The 17,732-nt window shown below is 42.0% G+C and overlaps 1 protein-coding gene across 1 annotated transcript in view; it reads right to left on the bottom strand.

Moving 5' to 3' along the window:
• The window catches only part of LOC124550210 (solute carrier organic anion transporter family member 74D-like), a 262,534-nt gene that overhangs the window by 38,080 nt on the left and 206,722 nt on the right, over positions 1 to 17,732 (bottom strand). Inside the window, exons 10-11 of the mRNA XM_047125295.1 lie at positions 15,441 to 15,588; positions 1,531 to 1,691 (exon numbers count right to left, since the gene is read on the bottom strand). Of these exons, the coding sequence (XP_046981251.1) occupies positions 1,531 to 1,691; positions 15,441 to 15,588 (309 nt within the window). The remainder of the gene's footprint in view (positions 1 to 1,530; positions 1,692 to 15,440; positions 15,589 to 17,732) is intronic.

Here is a 17,732-nt window from a genome sequence, read left to right on the forward strand (position 1 = left end):
TGCTGGAATTATCTGTTTGGCTTTGTTTCTTTCTTCAACATAACTTTCTCTGTCTACCTGAGTTCTAGTATGTAGCCATTTTTGATACGCCTTCTTTTTCCTTTTACAGGCTGCCTTGACTGTGTCGTTCCACCAAGCCGTTTGCTTCATTCTACTTTTACACACTACTGTTCCAAGACATTCTTTAGCCACTTCTAGTACTGTGTCCCTGTACCTTGTCCATTCCTTTTCCAATGACTGTAATTGACTACATTCAACTAACCGGTACCTTTCTGAGATCATTGTTATGTACTTGTGCCTGATTTCCTTATCCTGAAGTTTCTCCACTCTTATCCTCCTACATATGGACCTGACCTCCTGCACTTTCGGTCTCCCAATACCAATTTCGCTGCAGATTAAATAATGATCAGTGTCATCAAAGAATCCCCTGAATACACGTGTGTCCCTCACAGCCTTCCTGAATTCCTGATTTGTTATTATATAGTCAATGACAGATCTGGTTCCCCTGCCTTCCCAAGTATATCGGTGAATGTTCTTATGTTTAAAAAAAGGAGTTTGTGATTACTAAGCCCATACTGGCACAGAAATCCAAGAGTTGTTTCCCGTTCCTGTTGGCCTCCATATCCTCTCCAAATTTACCCATAACCTTTTCATACCCTTCTGTTCGATTTCCAATCCTGGCACTAAAATCACCCATGAGCAGAACACTGTCCTTGTCCTTTACTCTAACAACTACATCACTGAGTGCATCGTAAAAACTATCCATCTTATCTTGATCTGTCCCTTCACAATGCGAATATACTGACACAATCCTAATTTTCTTGCTAGACACTGTCAAATCTATCCACATCAGTCGTTCGTTTACATACCTTATTGCAACTACGCTGGGCTCCATTTCTTTCCTGATGTAAAGCCCTACACCCCATTGTGCTATTCCTGCTTTGACTCCTGACAGGTAGACCAGCTCGAATATCTCTAGCTTTACCTTCATGACTTTTTTGGCGAGATATACATAGGAGGAAGCAATATATTGGTTGACTCTTCTAGGAGCTCTCTGAATTTTCATAGTAAACCACGTCGTGATGCCCAACGCCTTTGTCGTAGCGTCGGCCACTGTAGCTGCTTGATCATCCCTGTGATACTTCGTGCTTACTAAACGAGTCTGTAACAAATACCACTGCTCTTCTTCCGATCTTCAACATTTCATCTACAAGTCCTAAGAGCCCCAGAATGACGATCATCACTCAGGTAACGGTCTAACAAAGGTGTTGAAAGCTATCTCTTTCCTGCGTGGATAACACTTCCTGAGTATTGTGGCATATCCCCTTCCTACGACTAAATTTGTGTGGTCGTTCTACTTTAAACAGCTCTGTACGCATACTCATTGGTATGTAACGCCGCTGTCCCAGCATTGGTACTTCTCTTGTAAGATAATTTTCAATAAACGAGATCCTTGCAGTAGACTCTATGATCATCACGGAAGTGTGAAGTACTGTGTTCTGTTACAACGACGGACAGTGGGCGCCTGACCTGAACTGTATGATGGTGTTCCCGGCGCGGCCGGTAGAGCTGACGAAGCTCATGAAGCACTGCAGCGCCAGGAAGAGGCCGAAGCTGGCGGCGCAGTCCACGGTGCAAGCGCCCTCCACGGCGCGACCGCTGCCAGGGATGCAGGCGCAGCCGCCGTACACCTGCAGAGAAGAAGTTACAAGTGTGCATCAACCACTACCCTACAGTATCAAAGCGCCCCACACATCTGCCATCAAACGAATATAAAAATGTCACTAAGGCAGGCACCAGTGGCGCCACTCAGTTCTCTGTGTTTACTACAAGAAACTTGTTTATGCCCAGTCGGGTGGGAACCGTTGTTACAGCTAGAGGTGGTACGTCTTTGAACTAAATTTCCCAACCTCTAGAAAAAGCGTTTTAAATGAAAAAGTTGCGCAAAATGTTCGAAATCTTGAGAAAAATAGCCGTAAGGCGGTTGAAAATAGGGAAAGACGGGTGATATACAATATGCACCAAGAGAGAATAAGAAGAGTGTAAGACCAAGAATGAAGTCCACAGATAAAAATGGATATAACGTGGCAATATAGTCTTTCGCCTCTGCTGTTCAATCTGTACGTCGAAGAAGCGATAACGGAAATAAAAGAAAGCCGCTCGGGATTAGCCGAGCGATCTAAGGCCCTGCAGTCACGGACTGTGTGGCTGGTCCCCGCGGAGGTTCGAGTCCTCCCTCGGGCATGGGTGTGTCTGTTTGTCCTTAGGATAATTTAGGTTGAGTGGTGTGTAAGCTTAGAGACTGGTGACCTTAGCAGTTAAGTCCCATAAGATTTCACACACATTTATATTTCTTTTAAATAAAAGAAAGGTCAAAGAGAGGGATTAAAAAGCAAGGTGAAACGATATCAGTGTTAAGATTCGCTATGATATTGCTATTCCCAGTTGTAAAGGTTCTTTGTTTGCGAAACCATTACCACCCTCCTACCCAATTTTTCGATACCGTAGATTAATGAATATTTTTCTACGTAATGTCTCATACTTTTCACTCTATTCAAATTTGGTTTCGTTTTTATATGTATGTACGTCGATATTTTGAGATGTTGAAATCGATATAACATCTAGTGTGAATATCTTTGTACTTATTGTTATCTTTGATGGTGGCTTGTGACTTTTGCCGTGGAAGCGTACACAGTAGTCAAGTTTTTGTGTTGAATATGAACAGTCTTGACTTTGTGTTGGAAATGAAAAGATGAGTCTGAGTTGTGGACAATGAAAAATGTTGTGAGTTTTATCAAGAGCAGTAACGGCTGCTAAACTATATGATGAAGTAATGTTTTGGACATGCGAAAGTATAAAAAGTTTAATAAATGTGAATTTCTGTGAAAAGTGAGTGTGAAGAATTTTTTCAAGTGACCATTGTTTAAAAAAGTATGAAGCACGTTGCAATGAAAAACATAAATCATCAAATTTATCCTGAGAGATTGTCTTCGTAAGTTCTTCAAGTGGGCGTAGTTAACATCCGAGTGCCTTTCGCACCAACAGCGATAGTCATGCTACCTAGACAACAATTTTAATTACGAGCCAAAGTCAGAGCGAGAACGTCGTTGGATTGCAAATACAAGATGAGAGATATTATTCAGGGTGTATACGACCCGGGACAACCGGGAAACCGGGAAAAACCCGGGAATTTTTTCATCCGGGAGAAAACCGGGAAAAACCCGGGAATTTTTCGTAATTCCGGTAATTTTTCATTCTTTTAGCTTTCAGTTAAATTTTTGTAATTTTGACTGGTAAAATTGATTCTCTAGCAAAATGTTACTGTATCCTGCTACTGGAGAATGATACTGCAGCAATAAAATATAAAAGAGAGGAAAAAAATAAAACTTTAGTGGCAAAGGAAATGCGCAATTTACAACAACAAAACACCGTGCACGCACAAGCATTTGCAAATAGCAAAAATATGTCAAAAGGCCGTAGGGCGAAGACTATGTCTTTGTTCGTAACAATAAACTGCTTGCTGTGAGCATGACGTCACAACTAGTCACATTAGGTCTGTTTGACCACTTGCCAGCGGGCAGATGCGCATGCGTAGTTGACTCCCGCTTCTCGCTACTTGAAGTGTGGCTGTTAGCTGTATGGGCAGTAGCAGCAAACAGCCAGACGCACACGAGAAAAATTTTTCCCGCGCGCCCTAGTTGCCAGATTCGCGCATACGCAGAGTTGTCTGAGTTGTAGTGGGGTAGTTTTAGTCTCCACGTGACCCGTGTTTGCGTTAAGTGACGTTTAGTGTTTTCGCTGCTTCTCTTGGTTTACAGCTCCCACGTCAAATGAAAACAAAACGGATTTCTGTGGCTGGGAGCTATCAAGGGAATCAAAATACATTCACATAATTACGGAGGGCAAAAGTATGTTATTAGTTTTAGTTTTCTTATTTAATTTTATTTACAAGTTATTAGCAGTCTAACATTAATCGCCTTGCAGAACAGTGAAGTTACTTTTGCAAGTTTGCTAAAGAAATTGGGCTTTATTAATCTTTCCGCTGAGGCAGCCATTTTATTGGAAACGAAGTGTTTCATTCCAAAGTATTTGCTAGTTCCAACTGTTTGCTGAATTTCAAGTGCACGTTATCATATTCTGCCATGTATGACATTATGCCATAATAAACAACCAAAAATGAGATCGTAGAGTATCAGATGGGACCTCATTCATTGTGAATCTGGAAAACACCAATGTGCACTTCAAGCCGAATTATGCATTGTAGTATGGTTTACGAAATCACGATGCCCTTGGGAGTATCCTCTGATGCCCTGTTTCTTTTATGGTGTCATGTAAGTTCTCTTAGTGCTTTATACATACGAACATGCGGGCTTCTTACACCACTGCAGCTGCGCACGCGCAATAATGCCTGTTTTCTGGCGCTCTCTGGCAACTGCTAAATCGAACCTATTTCTAACAGTCTCCGGATAGTATTGCGAACGGTGGTTCGAAAAGCGTTACTTTCAAAGTAGAAGATGAATTATGTTACGTGCGAGAAAGTGGGAGGAATTTCTAAATCACAGAGCGTTTAAAACTGAACACTTTGAGGACCAGCTACTTACAAGAATTTCGAGCCCAGACATTTACGTCATAATTTTAAATTTACTGGCACGTTTGTGTGATGTACCTTAAAGTATAAAACACGAAAAAAAGATCAATATTACATGTGAAGGCTTAGCTTCTGTTGTAGCTTGTTAATCGTAGAGACCAATATTATAGGTGAAAGCTTAGCTTTTCTAGTAGCTAAACTATGTATATTAATGTAAACCTTTAACTTTTCGTCTTTGTGTGGTCGCGCTACGTAACCAGTGATCTTCCTATTGGCTGAGTATAACATGTGTCCAATGCTCTGAATATCTGCTGTCATCGGCTGGCAAGATCACGTGGCATGAGATATGATTGGCTTACAAAAGGACATTGCAACCGCGGTTTCAACGCTCCGGAAACTAACGCGCTATGTTTGGTGCAATTCGAATTTATACTTTCGTAATACGAAAATATGCAGCGTATATGTAGCTGCAAATCAAAGTACTTTCCAAAACTTCTCTCCTTTTTTTTCATTAAAGGTCTTTCCAAAACTTCGCTCCCCCGTCTTTTCTTTTTTTTTCCGGGAACTTCACGCGAGTGTGTATAACGTTAACCATTCAAAGTATTGGTAAGTTTTACAGTTCCGAGGGAAAATCTACGGAAAACGCACTGTCACTTAGCACGGAAAAAGTGTATTTTCGCCCGGGAGAAAGCATATTTTTTAAACGGAATATCCGGGAAAAATTCGGGAATAATCCGGGAATTCTTTTTCCTTGTCCCCGTATACACCCTGTTATTGTTAATTTTTTTCATTGACTGTGATCAATTGATGTAGCAATACCTGCCACATTAAAGACCTTTTAGTTGCACAATAAAAAGATCATAATTTGAGTGCGCGACGTGATAATTTTTGAACTAATCGACTGTTAATGGAGGTATATTTATACAGTGAAAGTGAAGAAGAATTGCAGGAACTGTTGAATGGAATGAACAATCTAATGCGTACAGACTATGGATTGAGTGTAAATCGAAGAAAGATGGAAGTAACGAGAAGTAGTAGAAATGCGTTTAGCGGTAAACTTAACATCACAATTGGAGACCGTGAAGTGAATAGACTCTGTTACCTTGGAAGCAGAAAAACCAATGACGGGGACATAAAAAGCAGGACACAGCAAAGACAAAGAGGCCATTCCTGGTCCCACAGGTCCGCTAATGCAATGGTAAATAGCTGAAATTAGGACGACGAGAAACTTAACATCATAATCGATGATCACGAAACGGACGAAGTTAAGGAATTTTGCTTCCTAGGCAGATATATAACCCATGACGGATGGAGCAAAGAGGATATAAAAAACAGACTAGCACTGGCGAAAAGGGTATGCCCGGCCAAAGAATGTCTTCTAGTATGAAACATAAGTCTCAATTTGAGGAAGAAATTTCTGAGAATGTTTGGAGTACAGCATTGTATTGTAGTGGACAGTGGGAAAACCGCAACAACACAGAATCGAAGCATTTGACATGTGGTGCTACAGAAGGATCTTGAAAATTAGGTGGACTGGTGAGATAAGAAATGTAGAGGTTCTCCGCAGAATCGGCGAGGAAAGTAATATACGGAAAATACTGTCAAGAAGAAGGCACAGTATCAAGTGAAGCAACTTAAATCACTTAATAAAAGCAAGTCTTGTGGTCCAGACCGTATACCAATTAGGTTCCTTTCGGAGTATGCTGATGCATTAGCTCCATACTTAACAATCATATACAACCGTTCGCTCGACTAAAGATCCGTAACAAAAACTGGAAAGTCGCACAGTTCACGCCAATATTCAAGAAAGGTAGTATGAGTAATCCACTAAACTACAGGCCCATATCGTTAACGTCGATATGTAGCAGGATTTTAGAACATATATTGTGTTCGAACAGGCCGGCCGAAGTGGCCGTGTGGTTCTAGGCGCTACAGTCTTGAGCCGAACGACCGCTACGGTGGCAGGTTCGAATCCTGCCTCGGGCATGGATGTGTGTGATGTCCTTAGGTTAGTTAGGTTTAATTACTTCTAAGTTCTAGGCACTGATGACCTCAGAAGTTAAGTCGCATAGTGCTCAGAGCCATTTGAGCCATTTCTGTTCGAACATTATGAAATATCTCGAAGAAAACGGTCTATTGACACACAGTCAACATGGGTTTAGAAAACATCGTTCCTGTGAAACACAGCTAGCTCTTCATTCACACGAAGTGTTGAGTGCTGTTGACAAGGGATTTCAGATCGATTCCGTATTTCTGGATTTACGGAAGGCTTTTGACACTGTACTACACCAGCGGCTCGTAGTGAAAATGCGTGCTCATGGAATATCGTCTCCGTTAACTAACGGGATTTGTGATTTCCTGTCAGAGAGGTCACAGTTCTTAGTAATTGACGGAAAGTCATCGAGTAAAACAGAAGTGATTTCTGGCGTTCCCTAAGGTAGTGTTATAGGCCCCTTGCTGTTCCTTATTTATATAAACGATTTGGGAGACAATCTGAGCAGCTGTCTTCGGTTGTTTGCAGATGACGCTGTCGTTTATCGACTAATAAAGTCATCAGAAGATAAAAAAACTGCAAAACGATTTAGAAAAAATATCTGAATGGTGCGAAAAGTGGCAGTTGACACTGAATAAGTGTGAGATCTTCCACATGAGTGCTAAAAGGTACTCGTTAAACTTCGCTTCACGATAAATCAGTCTAATATAAAAGCCGTAAATTCAACTAAATACATAGGTATTACAATCACGAACAACTTAAATTGGAAGGAACACATAGAAAATGTTGTGGGGAAGGCTAACCAAAGACTGCGTTTTATTAGCAGGACACTTACAAAATGTAACAGACCTAGTAAGCAGACTGCCTACGCTACGCTTGTCCGTCCTATTTTAGATTACTGCTGCGCGGTGTGGGATCCTTATCAGATAGGACTAACGGAATCGAAAATGTTCAAAGAAGGGCAGCACGCTTCGTATTAACGCGAAATATGGGATAGAGTGTCACAGAAATGATACAGGATTTGGGCTGGAAATAGTTAAAAGAAAGGCGTTTTTCGTTGCGACGGAATCTTCTCACGAAATTCAAATCACCAATTTTCTCCTCCGAATACGATAATATTTTGTTGACACCGACCTACAAAGGGAGTAACGATCACCACGATAAAATAAGGGAAATCAGAGCTCGTACGGAAAGATATAGGTGTTCATTCTTTCCGCGCGCTATATGAGATTGTAATAATAGAGAATTGTGTATGTGATTCGATGAACCCTCTGCCAGGCACTTAAATGTGATTTTTATAGTATCGATGTAGATATAGATGTAGGTGTAGACATGTGTTAACACATCAGGGAATGACTTCCATGGTACTGGAGCTGCAAAGTGTTGAATCTGTAGAGGAAGACACAGATTGGGATACATCCAGCGAATAATTGAGGACGTAGCTTGCAAGTGCTACTCTGAGATGAAAAGATTGTCACACGAGATTAATTCGTGGAGGGCCACATCAGACCAGTCAAAAGACTGATGATAAAAAAAATCCCAGATAATAAAACCGAAGATCTATTGTATGACAATAATTTTGGCTTTCGGAAAGGTGAAGGCCCAAGAGAGACAGTTCTGACGTTGCGATTGATAATATAAGCAAGACTTAAGAAAAATTGAGACACGGTCATAGGGTTTGTCGAGTTGGAAAAGGCGATCGACAATGTAATGTAAGATGTTAGAAATTCTGAGCAAAACAGGATTAAGCCAAAGGGAAAGACCGGTAATATACAATATGCACGGGAACCAAGACGGAAAAATAACATGAAAAATAAGAACGAAAGGTTGGGATTAGAAATGGTTTGAAGGATGTAGCCTTTCGCACCTGCTGGTCAGTCTGTACTTCGAAGAAACAGCGACGGGAATGAAAGGGAGATTCAGGAGTAGGATTAAAATCCAGATTGAAAGATATCACATATAATATTAGCTGATGATATTGCGTCCTGAGAGGAAGTGAAGAAGAGTTACAGGATCTGAGAGGAAACCGAAAAAAGGTGAAAGTAACGAGAAGTAGCAGACATGAGATTAGCAATAAATTTAACATCAGAATTGGAGACCACGAAGTGAAGGGGCTCTGCAACCTGGGAAGCAGAATTCCCATGATGTGGACATAAAAATCAGGAGATGGCACAGGCAAACAGGGTATTCCTGGCCCAATAAGTCTGCTAGTAACAAACATTGTTCTTAATTTCTGAGAATGTACGTTTAGAGCACAGCATCGTATGGTGGTCAAGCAAGGACTGTGAGAAAACCAGAAACGAAGAGAATCGAAGCGTTTGAGTTGTGGTGCGGTAAAAAATTGTTGATAATTAGGTGGACTGATAAGATAAGGAATGAGGACGTTCTTCGGAGAATGAGCGAAGAAACGAACATATGTAAAACAGTGGTAAATAGAAGAAACACGACGATAGAGCATGTGTTAAGACATCAGGGAATTACCTCCATGCTACTAGAGGGAGCTGTAAAGGGTAAAAACTGTAGGGTAGATATTGGAATACATCCAACAAGTAATTGTAAAAGTGGGATAAAAGTGCTTCACTGCGATAGAGAGGTTAGCACAAGAGAGGAATTCGTGGCTGGCTGCATCGAATCAATCAGAATACTGACGAGTGAAAACTCCTACAAATTTAATCAGCTATGTTTCACCTATAATGGATACACGTAATAAGTAATGTTTCCCTCCTGGGGTTGCAATTTGGTGTCTAGCATTCTATATTGTCTTGGAACTCTAGTAAAAATCTCATTAATAATAGATAATCAGCAATGTATTCATGGTGCACTGCATCAAAGCGAACGATTCTTCATCATTGTGACAGTCCCTGTAGATAATGTCCACATCGTGTTGAAATTTAGGTTTTCAATTTAATTTTCAAATCCAGACGTTCTTGGGCACATTTCTTTTTCTTTTTTTTTTTTTTTTTTGCTGTGGAGGCGTTAAGGTAAGCGCTATCTAAGTGCGGACTTTACATATGTCTTACTGTGTACTATTTACTGATTGCGCCGGCCGGTGTGGCCGTGCGGTTCTAGGCGCTTCAGCCTGGAACCGCGTGACCGCTACGGTCGCAGGTTCGAATCCTGCCTCGGGAATGAATGCGTGTATTGTCCTTAGGTTAGTTAGATTTATGTAGTTCTAAGTTCTAGGGGACTGATGACCTCAGATGTTAAGTCCCATAGTGCTCAGAGCCATTTGAACCATTTTTTGTTAGTTGTTATTTCAGGTTACTACTTAATGCAATTTAATTGTAAGATAAATTACGAAAAATGTCGTTTAGAAATATTTTGAAATGTACAGTGGTAATAATATTGTCATTTTTTATACATAGCTCAAATTTCTCGTGGCGGAGAAGGAAAAGGAAAGAGGTATGTATCAAAGCCTTATTTTGTCTTTTATTCTTATCTTATTACACTTGCTCAACAACTGATTTGTCCATAGATACAATAATACCGTTCAATACGTGCATATTTATCGAATACTCGGTTTAATTAAAATATTTTGGGATGCACAATTGTTTTTGCGAATCGAAGTTATATAAAAATATTTAAACTAACAAGAAATCCCTAATCCATCTTAAACCCAATGAAATATTTCGTTTTTGTAATAGGTTATTCAGTTTTGAAAAATAATTTGAAACGAAATATCCAGATATGAGGCACATCAGAAAGTAAGGTTCGATTAGGCGCGAAATGGAAACCACTGTGAAAAATCCAATGGAACTTTGCACATTTCTATTGGGCAGTTTCTTTAGTGTGCCTGTCGATCGCTTCACTTTGCTCTTTTCAGTTCAGTGCGCAAAGTGATCACGTAGAAATGCCTAAAACAACAGAGTCTCCCGCCAAGTATGTGGATCTGGTGAGCGATTTCGCCTGAAACTATGCAGCCCACATAACATAAATGTCATGCATTTCTTTCTTGAAGACAATTTTCAGTCGCATTCTGCAGGGGCAATGAAGACGCTCCTGCAGCCTTTTCGGTGGGAAGTGTTTGATTATCCACAATACAGCCCTTAATTGGCTCCCTCCGTTCATCCTCTCAGCTTACTTGAACCGCTGGCTACTAAGACAACATTTTGGCACAAACAACGAAAGGCAGACCAGCGTAGAGAATTGGCGGAAAGCACAGGCTGCTGCTTTCTGTGACGAGAGTACTGGAAAGTTTGTACAACGCCGCGACAAATGTCTAAGTCGGAACGGTGACTATTCGCAGAGGTAGCTGGAACATGTGGCTAACTGTTGCGAGTAAAAAACTTTTGATTTTCACTGTGGTTTTCATTTCGTGACCGATCGGACCTTACTTTCTGAACAGCCCTTGTAAATTCCAAGCAGTTGACAAAGATACAGCCGCTGCATGCATGCATCTTCTTTAGCCTTCCCCAGTAGAAGTTCCTCTTCAACATCGACAACAAAGAAGTTCACTATGTCAGAATCGTTTGAAATATTACTGTTTTGGTTTGTAAACAATGCAATAGACAACGAGCATTATCAGTCGCAGATAGTACTTTATCTGCAAGACTCCTAGAACAAGCTTTAACCCGCTGTTAAATGCCAAACCGTCCTGACATCTATGACACATTTTATGAAAAAATTAAATGAAATATTTCATGTTCTCTAACGCCTTCTGTAACCTCTAATATATTGACCTCTTTGCATAACATTGCTAACTTCCTGAGTTTCAGAGCTTACTTCTCTCCCAAATTTCAGCTGGAACACGGAGTCCTCGCGATGGAGCCTTTTTTAGGTTCAGACTTGAGAAAATGTAGGAAAGGAGTTAAACACCATTGCAGTTGGCTGGGATATTGACAAAATCAAATCACATTTACCTATTCATGAGAATGATGCTAACATGGTACAACGCACTGGAGCGGCTAAGTTTGATTCTGCTAGATGTTTCATCCATTCGCGTCAGAGCTTGTAACGGAGTCATTGTTGTTGCAGCCGGAAGTAGGAGGAATGGTCGCTACTGATTAATGTCTGTTAACCACTTCAGTCATTCGAGCTTAGCTCAAGAAAAGCTATTGGTGGTTCAAAGGGAGCTAAATGTAACAGAACAACAGTTCATGCAAGATATCAGCACGCGGTATAATTCCACCTTTTATTTGGTAGCGTGTCTGTTGGAACTGAAACTGTCTATGTTGCTCTGTTTCTGTATGTGGATGATCACTATACGCTTACTAATTTCATTGTCACAAGTTAGATTTGATGGAATAATGTGTTAAGCTTTTTAAGTGCTTTGAAGAAATGAGACAAATAAATTGTGGTCTCTTCCGTAAATCCGAAGCATTATCATACGTCTTACGGGCGTAAAGTCGAGCACCAGCACGCCAATCGGCAACGAGAGAACAAAAAGGGCTGTGAAGAAGACGTCAGCCAATTGCATGCTGATCGACCCCTCTCTAGGACGACAACGTGACAACAGCGGCCTCTATGCGAAGAGAACTTACGCTCCGCGTTCGACTGGTGGCGGCACAGTTCTACAGCAGCTTGAAGGGAAGCAACTAGACAGAGCGTCAAAGCTCATTAATTTCCGCGTACATTCTATGTAGCTCAATCTGGAATTGTTATACTGAAGAGATTTTTTATTTTGCATTGTCACCCTTTGCTTGCGACACATCTATGTATTTCTCAAAGTTAATTATTATCATTTACTTTTCGTAATAAAATTCATTAATATGATTTGCTTGAATTGTTGTGTAGCGATACGAGAAAGCAGGTTTCCTAGATACCGCTTATTCGACGACTATGTAAGATTCAACAATATGTTCGGCATTTAAGTATTTAGATAAGGACGAGACTGCACAAAGAATCCTGATTACACATGACAGCCTCTTTGGAAGTTGAATTATAATGTCGTTTCACCTCCTTAAGTGAAGATCGAAATTACTTGATCGCAACCTCGCTAGATCCAAGATGCAAGAAGAACTGTTTCGTGAATTTTAAAGCTGAGAGAATTCGACAGACGATGCTATTGGAATATTATGAATTATTTACTATCAATAGCCATTCATTTCCAAAGCCTGCTAAAAAAAGTATAGGAGAAGAGCGTGAGTCAACTGTGACTCACGATGCTCGCGACATGTTTTGGGACCGCTTTAACAAGCTGGCAAACGAAAATAACAGCCAGCCTGACTCTCAGGAATCAAAACGACAGAAAGCGAACTTCACTGTTATTTAAAGTCAGTACGAATCGGTCACAATCGCATATTTTCTATTTTGTGGTCAGATTATCTTTCAGCACCTTCCAGAAGTGTATATAGCGAAAGCCTGTTTTCTAAAAGTGACGTTTTTCACGAAGACAATCGAAATCACGCATTATCTCCTAATTCAGAGTATTTGGTGTTCATTTACCACAATTTTTCTAGTTCACTACGATTACTAATTCATATTTTTTAAATTATCAATAAATGGTTTCGCATATCCGATTCATCTCTAATTAAAACACTGTGCAGGGATAAAAAGAAGATAGAACAGCTGAGAGTGGATCAGAGCAACAGGTTGGAGTAACTGGGAGTGAGACGTGCTTCTGTCCGTCTCGTTTAAACACGCGCCCTAGTTACACCTTGTTTTCTCGCCGGCGCTTTTCCGCGTGGCGGCGCCGTCTGTTCTCCTCGTCTCATGCCCCGCCCTCTAGGTCGGTGGAGCGCAGTGACGGAGTCGTGAAGCGTGGCAGTACGCCATCGACTCCGGAAGTGCTTGTTTGCCTGACTTGCGGTGGTTTGTGTGGTGTCGCCCGGCTCATTCAACCGTGAGGTTCTACGGCATAGCGTGTCTGACTTGGAGAAGCCGTTAGCTCCGATTATGCTTCTTCTTGTTGGAAGAGAATTGAAATAAGGAGCTGTGGTGTTGCTGTTCCGGAGAATAGTGGGAGTCGCCGAGGACGGTTGCTCCGGGAATGTTTTGAGCACTGAGGGCGGCAGGTTTTCCTCCGCTATTGCCTTGTATTAGGGTGGCGTTTGCGACTTCCATTATGTTGCTGCCGCCGACATTGTGTGTTTTCCGTCCACCGGTTTAGCTCGCCGGTTCAGAACCTATGAAGGAAAAGGTTGAATGTTAGTTGTGTACTGCGTTTGCGGAGTTTGACTTAGAGTGTGTAGGTTGTTCTTGTACCGCTGGGCTGGTTCCTCGGTTAGGCGTCGACGTGAGCGTGATCTGCTTGGTTAAAATTTGCAGTAGGCACTCCGGGCATGATCGATGCTGTACAACGAGGATAGTAGAACATGTTGAGTCAAAGGCTGTGAATGTGAACTGGTGCTCTGTCATGTCACACTAGGAGACTGTCTAATTAGGTACTGATGTATTGGTGGCTATCTATTGATTCTTGTGACCAATTTGGTAGTCAGTTCCAAGCCTACGTGTTCTATGTATGTGAGAGAAAGAAAAGAAATTTGTGAAGTACGTGACAGTGCACACCTTAAAGGTTGTTGGTGCATGTGTTTATCTTAGATTGTTTTATTACCGTATGTTATTATCAGCCCCCTTTTAGACTGAAAATTTTACAGGATTAGAGAATTTTGTTTGGATGTTTGCCTAGATGAACAGTGTCGATTGAGCTGGTGGCTTTTACGCCAGTTTGTAAAATGTGGCAGCTTTAGGCTGCGGTCTAATGATTTGTAATTGAAGGGCATCATTTAATTCCTCTTTGGGGCTCGCCTTGTATTTTTCCTGTTTCGTACTACCTGAAGATTGTAAATCATGATATGGGGCACGATGACTCATTGGTAGCCTTCCAGCTACTTGTATTTTATACTCAGCAACTGTGGTTAAACTTTTGTAACTTTGCTGGCCATGTTGGTGTGCGATTGTTTCCATTTTCAAATTTAGATTTTATGCAAGTTTACCTTTTAGAAGTATATGCATGTATTGTTGTCCCTAGGATTTAAGCTGGATAGTATCAATTGATTTATTTAAGGTTGCTAAGTTTTAGGAAATTGCTTCGCTGTATGATAGTTCTTAATGGTTAATGTGGATTCTAAATTTACTGTGGCCCTTAAGGCTCGATTACTGATAAATTTGTTGATTTGCCTTCTATTTTTGAGAAATTGCCTAACCTTAACCATCGGCCAGCCCTCCAGGCTGAGCTGTTTGTTAAGTACCTTGATGAATTGGCCCTTCAGGCCCCACTTTTGGAAGCTCTACAGCCCTTAAGGCTTTGAAATCCAGTTTTAATACTTAACCTCCCTTGTTAGTGTACTGGGGCCCTTAAGGCCGGCTTACTGATAAATGCCTGGCCATTACTTACTTATTGCAGAATTTGTTTGCCTAATTTCATTTATTACCTGGCCCTTACGGTCGAGTTGTTAATAACCACTTGTTATTTTCCAGTTGATATCTTTAAGATTTTCTTATCTTGTAAATTTGGCCCTTCAGGCCCCTTACGTGGAAGTTGCACAGCACTTCAGGCTGAACACGTTATATGTATTCTTGCTAAATTGGCCCTTCAGGCTTTCTTTGTGATTGCAGCCCTTAAGGCATACGCAGTACTATGTTGCGTAGTACAATGTTAAATTGTTGATGAGCTAGTTTCTTAAGGTTTGGTTCTCCCTATATTAATTATCTTGGCAGATTGTATATTGTATTTTAGCTAGTTTTAATAGATGCATTAGAAGTAAGGTGTTGTGTTAATTCTACCAGCACCTGGCCCTGCTTCCTCGCCCGATACTAGTGTCTCCTTACTTCCTTGATTGTTAGAATTTTTGCCCGTTAGCCACTATTATCGTTTTCAAACAGCGATTACGAATATATTGTTGAAACAGAGAAGCAGAAGAAGGTTTCAATAGTATCGTACTGGAAGAACGCGGCACATTCACCGCCCACCAGACTGACCGTGGTGCTTCCGTTGATGAAGCTGGTCTCGCAGCCGGCGTGGCAGGCCGAGTAGAACGTGGCGCCGCCGCCCTCTGCGCACACCGGCGCGTACTTCACGTGCGGACCGCAACCGCAGTCCGCGTTGCACTCCAACGTCATGTTCCACCTGCCGCCATATACACAGTGTGGGCGTTACAACAGTGAAACAGCACTGACACAAAATTATGTCTCTTAAATCAAAAGATGCAAGAAAATACATTAAATTAACGTACTGGTCGTTAAAATTGTTACACCAAGAAGAAATGCAAATGATAAACGGGTATTCATCAGACAAATATATTCTACTAGAACTGACATGTGATTACATTTTCACGCAATTTGGGTGCATAGATCCTGAGAAATCACTACCCAGAACAACCACCTCTGGCCGTAATAATGGCCTTGAGACTCCTGGGCACTGAGTTCAACAGAGCTTGGATGGCGTGTAGAGGTACAGCTGATCATGCAGCTTCAACACCATACCACAGTTCATCAAGAGTGACTGGCGTATTGTGACGAGCCAGTTGCTCAGCCAGCATTGAACAGACGTTTTCATTGGCGAGAGATCCGGAGAATGTGCTGGCCAGGTGGGCAGTCGAACATTTTCTGTATCGAGAAAGGCCCGTACAGGACCTGCAACATGCGGACGTGCATTATCATGATGAAACGTAGGGTTTCGCAGGGATCGAATAAAGGGCAGAGCCACAGGTCGTAACACATATGAAATGTAACGTTCAACTGTTCAAAGTGCCGTCAATGCGAACAAGAGGTGACCGAGACGTGTAACCAGTGGCACCCTATACCATGACGCCGGGTGATACGCCAGTGTGGCGGTGACGAATACACGCTTCCAATGTGCGTTCGCCGCGATGTCGCCAAACACGGATGCGACCATCATGATGCTGTAAACAGAACCTGGATTCATCCAAAAACATGACGTGTTGCCATTCGTGCACCCAGGTTTGTCGTTGAGTACACCATCGCAGGCGCTCCTGTCTGTGATGCAGCGTCAAGCGTAACCGGAACCGTAGTCTCCGAGCTAATAGTCCATGCTGCTGCAAACGTCGTCGAACTGTTCGTGCAGATGGTTGTTATCTTGCAAACGTCCCCATCTGTTGACTCAGGGATCGAGACGTGGCTGCACGATCAGTTACAGCCATGCGGATAAGATGCCTGTCATCTCGACTACTAGTGATACGAGGTCTTTGGGATCCAGCACGGCGTTCCGTATTAATCTCCTGAACCCACCGATTCCATATTCTGCTAACAGTCATTGGATCTCGACCAACGCGAGCAGCAATGTCGCGATACGATAAACCGCAATCGCGATAGGCTACAGTCCGAACTTTATCAAAGTCGGAAACGTAATAGTACGCATTTATCCTCCTTACACGAGGCAACGCCGGTCAACTGCTGTTTGTGTATGAGAAATCGGTTGGAAACTTTCCTCATGTCAGCACGTTGTAGGTGTCGCCACCGGCGCTAACGTTTTTTGTTAATGCTCTGAAAAGCTAATCATTTGGATATCACAGCATCTTCTTCCTGTCGGTGAAATTTCGCGTCTGTAGCACGTCATCTTCGTGGTGTAGCAATCTTAATGACCAGCAGTGTATAAATAACAGGCAGTTATCTTCTGAAGCCTGGTTTGCTGTTTTTCTCCACCCATGCAATGCAGTGAAATGTGTTGGTTTTACACTGAACGTTGGTACCATAAGCCAGCATCAGTATTGATTATCTTTCGCGTATTCTCAAACGCAGACACTCTACATAAGACATGCACTGGGGTTACGAAAGTCACGAGATACCTCTTGATATCGTGTAGGACCACCCGGCCTGACACGGACTCAACAAGTCATTGGAAGTCCACTAGCGAAATATCACGCCATGCTGTATCAATAACTGTCCATAGCTGCGAAGGTGTTGCCGGTGTAGAATGTTGTGCAACGAACAGACCAGTCGATCATGTCCCATAGACTTTCGACGGAATTCATGTCACGTGATACGGGTGGCCAAATCGATGTGTCCAGAATGCTCTTCAAACCAACTGCGAACAATGTGGCCCGGTGATATGACATCGTTGTTTGGGAATTTGAAGTCCATGAATGGCTGCAAATGGTCCCCAAGTAGCCTAACACAGATATTTTCAGTTAATGATCGGTTCAGATAGGCCAGAGGACCCAGTCCTTTCTATGTAAACACAGACCATACCATTCCGAAGCCACCACCACCTTGCACAGTGCTTCGTTGGCAACTTTGGTTCATGGCTTTGTG

The sequence above is a fragment of the Schistocerca americana genome, chromosome 1 (genome assembly GCF_021461395.2).
Source record: "Schistocerca americana isolate TAMUIC-IGC-003095 chromosome 1, iqSchAmer2.1, whole genome shotgun sequence".
NCBI lineage: Eukaryota > Metazoa > Arthropoda > Insecta > Orthoptera > Acrididae > Schistocerca > Schistocerca americana.